The sequence below is a fragment of the Canis aureus genome, chromosome 16 (assembly GCF_053574225.1).
Source record: "Canis aureus isolate CA01 chromosome 16, VMU_Caureus_v.1.0, whole genome shotgun sequence".
In the NCBI taxonomy this organism is placed as follows: domain Eukaryota; kingdom Metazoa; phylum Chordata; class Mammalia; order Carnivora; family Canidae; genus Canis; species Canis aureus.
Genome location: NC_135626.1, coordinates 19,687,362 through 19,694,240, shown reverse-complemented (window position 1 = coordinate 19,694,240; position 6,879 = coordinate 19,687,362). Strand labels below are relative to the sequence as shown.

At 41.2% G+C, this 6,879-nt stretch overlaps 1 protein-coding gene across 10 annotated transcripts in view; it reads right to left on the bottom strand.

Annotated features, from left to right (window-relative positions):
- Nucleotides 1-2,688: 2,688 nt before the first annotated feature.
- The window catches only part of NF1 (neurofibromin 1), a 273,767-nt gene continuing 269,576 nt past the window's right edge, over nucleotides 2,689-6,879 (bottom strand). For all 10 annotated transcript variants that reach the window (XM_077852082.1, XM_077852085.1, XM_077852077.1 and 7 more), the window contains one exon: nucleotides 2,689-6,369. In XM_077852082.1, coding sequence (XP_077708208.1) covers nucleotides 6,227-6,369 — 143 coding nt within the window. In that variant the 3' untranslated portion in view covers nucleotides 2,689-6,226. The remainder of the gene's footprint in view (nucleotides 6,370-6,879) is intronic.

The window sequence follows — 6,879 nt, the reverse complement described above, 5'->3', positions numbered from 1 at the left end:
CTCCCTACCCTTTTGGGATTGAAATGGCTTTTCCATTTTCATAAAACCCTTTTTTTTTTAAATTTTTGCTTTTTTCTAAATGCATGAGTTGACAAAATATACTTTGGAAATTTCCTTGATAGATGAAATCTGAAAAATCTGGTAACAGTTCTCAACAGGACTTTATTACAGACATAGGTCATCTCCATTTTGGTAAGGAGTTTTGCATTAGGATAGCTACTGTGAATGGGATCTTTCTGTCAATTACATCTATCTCTATAGTTCCCTGATAACATAGAGCCTTAAGCGTTATTCAGCAACCACGTGCTGAGTATCTTCAAGCAAGCACGTAACTGGAGGCTCAGAGTCCAGGGGAGTAGGAACGGTTGGTCACAGTACTGTTAACCATAAGCTGTTACAACCAAGACAAAGAAGGGCCTGAACAGAGCTCTTTCCAGGAGATGCTGATGTTGGAGTTCATTTGTGAAAACAAGGGGTCCAATAAATGTTTCCTCCATAAATGAATGATGCTGCAAACTCAAAAAATAACTATTTTGTTAATAGAAAAAAACAACTTTTTGTCTCCTATAGAATCCTAGATATAAGTATTGGGGGTGGTAGTGGTGTTTTTGCTTGAAGCACAGATTGCCTAATACTTTCTGCCTTCCATCCACAGATTATTTGATTGGTAAGGGAGCAGGATCCCTTGTCATCAATTTCTCATTGTACTCGGACTTTGGGCCAGACTTAAAGATACAAAGAAGAGAATCCCTGGGTGGCTCAGTGGTTTAGCACCTGCCTTTGGCCCAGGGCGTGATCCTAGTCTTGGGATCAAGTCCCACATCAGGCTCCCTGCTTGGAGCCTGCTTCTCCCTCTGTGTCTCTGCCTCTCTCCTCTTTCATGAATAAATAAATCTTAAACAACAACAACAACAAAAGATACAGAGAACCCCTATTTTTGCTGTTCTGGAGCTAAGGCATGTTTTTATGGAGTTAAAGTGTAGAAAGTTAGGGTGCATTCCCTGAAGTGGAACAAATGAAATTGAGTGAATCCCTTTTCTAGTGTGCTGCTTCCTGCCTAGATGCTGTTCTGCTGCCTGTGCTCCCTGGGCCAGGTCATTCCCAACCTCTGTTGCCTTCTCAATGTAACCTTACTTTCAGCTGCTCACCAGACATAACCCTACCAGGACACACAGAATTCTTGATCATTCTCAAATCCCTGAGGGTGTCCCAGAGAGTAAGAGTCTGCAGACAAAACATGGGCATGGGGTCCCACAAAAGATAAGTAATATGGTCCATGTCCTCAAGGAGCTTTTTGTCAAGGGATGGGGATGTGTGGCCCAAAGGGTTATTACCCTAACAGCATCCCTAGTTTTGACTACCAGGCTTCAGACCCCAGGGAAGACAGCTATCTGCACTATGCCTGGGCACCCAGCGCAATCACCTCAGAAGCTTTAAACTCTGTCCCTCCCAGTATACTTGGAGTCTGCCCTTGCCTCAGAGTTTTGAGATGGGCCTAAAAAGTATTAGCAAGCTCTTCAGGCGAGGTACACCTGCTCTCAGTCTTCCCGTTAACAGATCAGCACTTGCCTCAGACCTGCAGGAATCTGTTTCATGGTGTTTTAGTCTTTTATTTAATGCCAGACACTCTTGTCCTCCTTAGGGCCAGCTCTGTCCTGCCTATGGAGCTTAGACTGGATTCTTTCTCCAGGTGGGAGTAGCCGACATAAGGGGGTAAATAGTAAAGCTCATAGCAGTGGCGCCAGGGAAAGTGTTTTCCAGTGTTTACACACGTAATGTCATGGAAGAGTCCGTCGACGGAGAGCTGAAATATTGGAGAAACTGTGAGGTCTTAACATAGGCCCTCTGACTGCTCGACCTTGGGGTATCTTGGCATTTCTGATTAAGTGCTCAGGTTAAAAGAAGTCAAGACAGCTTATCCCAGAGAAGAGAGTCACCCTCAGCTCGGCAGGTGCTGAGAAAGCATTTGATGGAGTTCAGAACATACAACCCCAAAATACGGCACCTTGGCATATTGAAGATTTTAAACTGAAGGAGTCTGAGAAAATGGGGGAAGGCATGCATTCTGACATTGACCCTGCCCTTCTGCCCCGAAAACAGGGCAGAAAACCCTCCTGTGAGAGGTGTCCTCCCTGAGCCCAGAAAAAAGGAGCGTCCTTATCTCCAAAGATAAGACAAAGGAGACATTGGGGCCTCGCTAAGTTTCCCAGGGTTGACTACACTTACCTCATACTCTTGGACCTATCATGTTCCTCCACGATTGCCCACTCTTCATCACACCTAGCACAGCAGCTCTCAGTGTTTGAATGGTTCGTCCGGGTCTTCATTTTCTTAGGAAGGCTCCTTGTCACGTCAAACTTGTACTGAATCAATCTGTGCTGTGTGCTTTTCTGTTGGGCTGTCCTTGTCAGTCTGATTTTCAGACCCAGCCAGGGACCCTAAAAGGCTCAAGGAAAGCTTTTTCCTCCCCTACACCTTTCACCAAAATTACTTTTAGTTTAGAAAGGTTCTGGAAATAGAAGGATCTTTCCCATGGAGGGGTTGGGGGAGGGAGGAGAACCCAAGGGGTCCTTAAAAGAAAGGGAATGGCCTGGATGTTTCAAAAGGTTAGGGAGAAGTGGGGGCGGGGGGAGTGAGAACACAGAGCTGAGGCATGTGAAGAAATTAAACCACTCCCCACATCTTAGAGCAGATTGAATTTACATTTTACTTAAAAAAAGGGGGGGGGGAGTACATACACAGGGAGGAAGATGGGGTGGGGAACAACAGTGATCTGAAATGGAGTTCTACAGTTTTCCCCTACAATGATCGGTTCTGACTGTTGGGCAGTATCTCTCCTGCTGGCGTACAATATTAACAAGGTCATAGACGAGGGAACTGCCAGAGTCTAGGCCCAGATGGAAAGGGGAGGAAGTTACCATATACAATGTAAGTTTACAATACACAGCATTTTCTTTAAATGAGGTGACGCAGTTGCAGGAAGAAGTTAACAATACTAACACGAGAATAATCAAATTTTTGTTATCCATGTACAGCAACTAACTGCTTTACAAAAAAGCAAAATAATACAATATATCATCACATGTATTTACAGTGTAGTAAATATACTTTTCTGTCAAATTTTACACAAACTATTTACAGGTGAATATACTGCTTTAAAAAAAACTGTGTGGCTGACACGAAGAGTGAATTTTTGTGTAAGTCCATTGCATAACATTAAGACATGCCTCTTTATGCCTGGAGGGTTGGGAGGGGTGTAAAACAAAATGAGAACAAACAGAAAGTCAAAACAAACTGAAAATCTCTAGAACCCACTAAGCAGGGAGGGAGGGCTGCCAGCTTCCATCCTGTGGGGGTGGCAGCTGACTGCACACCGTGGTGTCCTCAGCGCTGGGCTCAGGACCCGTGTGGGGCTGGCACTCAGTAATGGGCAGGTGTTGGTCGTGTGGATGAGGGACAGAGCCTCACAGTTCTCCCCCAAAGCCATTGAACTGTGTTCTCCATGCTGGCAAACAGGGCACATCCCTGGGACCGGAGCAGTGATAAAACCAGGTGAGTTATGCACAACGAAAACGTAATGAGTTAATTACGTTTGCCTCTTTAGAAAATCAGGGGGTAACATCCACAAACCCCAAATTACTTCTACGTTCTTTACAGAACTTACATCAGATTATGCAAAATGGGAAACTTGCTCTGAGCTTCCGATTTCTTGCGTAGGTCATGGTATGAGGCCTAAAAGAGTGTTTTATTTCACAGGGGAAGCACAGTGATGAGACTTAACTCATGTTCACTTTAGTTACTTAGAAATCTAGATTTTCCTAAAAAAATCTGAAGTTTTCTAAACAAGGTATATTTTAAACCTTAGGAAGTTTTCCAATTTCTAGGATGTACTGATCAAAAATATTTCTGCAGTTCAAAGAAAGCTCAATTTTGATTTGTGCAACGCTGATCATTTCATGAGGTACTTCAAGTGAATTCATTCCATTCATTCCACTAGAGGGAAATAGTGAATAAATTTAAGAAATAGCATACCTTGGAAAACTTGTTATGGAAATACCACTTTTTTTTTTTTTTTTTTTAAACAGAAAACCTCTGGCAGTTTCTTTATTTCAATGGGAGAAGCAAAACAGCATAACAACACCCACCAACATGCACCAAGCCAACCAACAAAGAAGAAAAACATGGAACCACGATGATTACAGGCTCATATCTGCCTTTTATTCCAGGATGCAAGAAGCTGTGGTCCCTTCCCAGAAGCACTGGGCTGCAGGCATCCAAGACCCAATGGGCAGCTTGGCATTGGGATGTTAAGGATCTATTTGTGAACTCTGTTCTCGTCTTAGCATCCTTAGTCCTAGCTGTTCTGTTACAGAACTTTCTACTCTAATACAGCCTCTACAATCATTAAAAACCAAAGTTTAGTTAATTGCACCTGTCTTCAATATTTTCCAACAATTCTATGTCAAAAAAACTATTAATACTAAAGTTTTTCTCCTTTTATTTTGGCAAATGGTTCTTACTTTTCCCAGACTGTAAACAAATTAAGAAAATTAAATTCTTGTTATTTCTGAATATCAAAAGCAATTTTATTTACATTAACATATTACATTGTTACTGTGTGGATAAATGTGAAATGTGTTATATTATTAAAATCAGAACACTTCAATGTACCATTATTTATTGATTTAGCTGTGGAATTTAATTTACTGAAATCCACTCATGAAACAGCACTACAGGAAGCTCCCCCTCCCCTAGGTTTCTTTTCCCCTCCCAAAGCCATTACATCGTAACAAATAAAGGGAACCTGGGAGTAGGGGGATAGTATCTTTTCTGTAATAAATATGGTTTAGATCTAAATTGGAACATCCAGATACTACTATTATGTTCACGGAAGTCAAATCAATTTGCATACTGCAGGTACCACAAAAAACTTGGATCTGCATTACTATGGAAATTCCAACACCATGATAAATCCATACCGTTCAATATAGCAGCAACTCTTAAGGTCCCCTATTGTCATCCTAACGCAGGCTGACAAGTCCTTTCACAGTGATTAAATGCAATTCTATCATATAGAACCCCAATGTTTTGCTAAAGAGATTCCTGATTTTTTTTTTGGAGGGGAGGGGAAGATTACAAGACACTTAAAATACATGTCATCAAAGAAATTTTTGATAATATACACCATACTCTGTGTTTCTGGGAAAATTATTAAACAAAATAACAGCATCAGCTACTCTAAAAGTCACGTACCATTCCATTTTGCTATGGAGCTAATGCAAACATCTATGAAAATTACCTTCGAGGAACAATTTTCAACACTTTGTTCACTGATTACCCTGCTCAGGATTATTTAGGAAAGAAGAGAAGGAGGGGGAAAACACATAATTACTATACTTAGTATAGTTTTGGCTTATAAAAACAAAAAAAAAAAAAACTTTTAGCATAAAGATTAAAAGATAATCAACTGGAGAAAAAAATAAACTAGTTTGGATGACTGAGCTTGGATAAGGCCTCGGAACCCATCGCTTTAATTCAGTGACATTAAGATATATGTGGTTATGCTTATTTTCCTGTAATTATTGCTAATACTCAAGTGTTAGTACTTCTTAAGAACTCATTACAAAATACTAAATCCCTCCACCCCCCAAAGTACCTTGCCTGTGGCTTTATGGTGTGAAGTCGCTGAGGCTTGACCTCTATGGTTCCTTCAGTTTTGTAAGGTAAAAAAAAGTCCACAGCTAAAAGTCAGATTAAACATACTGGGGTTACAGTATTATTTCTCCCATACACTTCTATCTTGAAAAGTGTGTAAATAAGACTAACACTTTACTTTGTATGATGAAGAAGGGGAAAACATAGAAGGCAGAGAGCTCTGTGCAAATGGCTTTCATAGCTGGCCAGTGGTAGCAGTATTTGAGAATTCATCCTCTCTCACAATTGGGATGTTCTCAGTTCAAGCGTCCTGACCTCCCGCTTTCTTTGCAGTTGTTCTGAACACCTGCTTAAACTAGAAACACCAAAAGTAGAAGAAAAAAAAAAGTTAAAGAAAAAGCAGCATTAAATTTAGGCAATGCTTCCAAGAGTTGATCATCTGGCAACATGGCAGACTTGGATGGGCTCATTATAAAACATGAAGTGCAGCATCACAGCACGGTGGTGAAGGGGTCACTAGTGGAGAGCCCGTGTAAGTTAAGTCTGTTTGAAAAAGGAAAGAAAGAAAGTTTCACACGATCTTCTTAATGCTATTACGTTTGAAACTGCCAGCGCTTCTTTGCTTCTGCACTTGGCTTGCGGATCCATGGCGAGTCCGTCCACTGTTACAGTGCCCAGTGGTTGGGGAGAGTTCAACGTTCTCCTTGTCGATTCCTGGAGAGAAGCAGATCGGCTGGTTACTCTCTGTCCTCAGGAGTTAAGCTCCAGGACTGAGTCTCATGATGTGCATATGAGATACAACCTGGTAAATTGTTTTTTGCATATTTCAACAGTCAACTGCTAGGATATTTACAAAGACCCTGTCACACAGAAAACATCATATTTTGTTAAGCAAAATTTGCTATCACAGCAGAAAAACAGCATAAGAAAAAAATAAAAACAACTGAGAAGTTGCAAGGGAAAGCTAGAGGCAGGCAGGCTTGAGCTGAATGAAAGGCTGGCAGCCACCAGGGAAGACTAGAGCTCCTTCCTCCAACATCGTATCAGAAGCTTGCAGCAGAGGTCAGCTTCTAGCCACATACCCTTACTGTTACACACAGAATATACTCTCCCAGTTGTAGAAGGTACTGAAATCTGTCACTTCAAAGAAAGGAAGATATATATATATATATATATATTTTAAAATCATAGTGCCTGTCCCAAAGGAACTCAAATATTTACTGA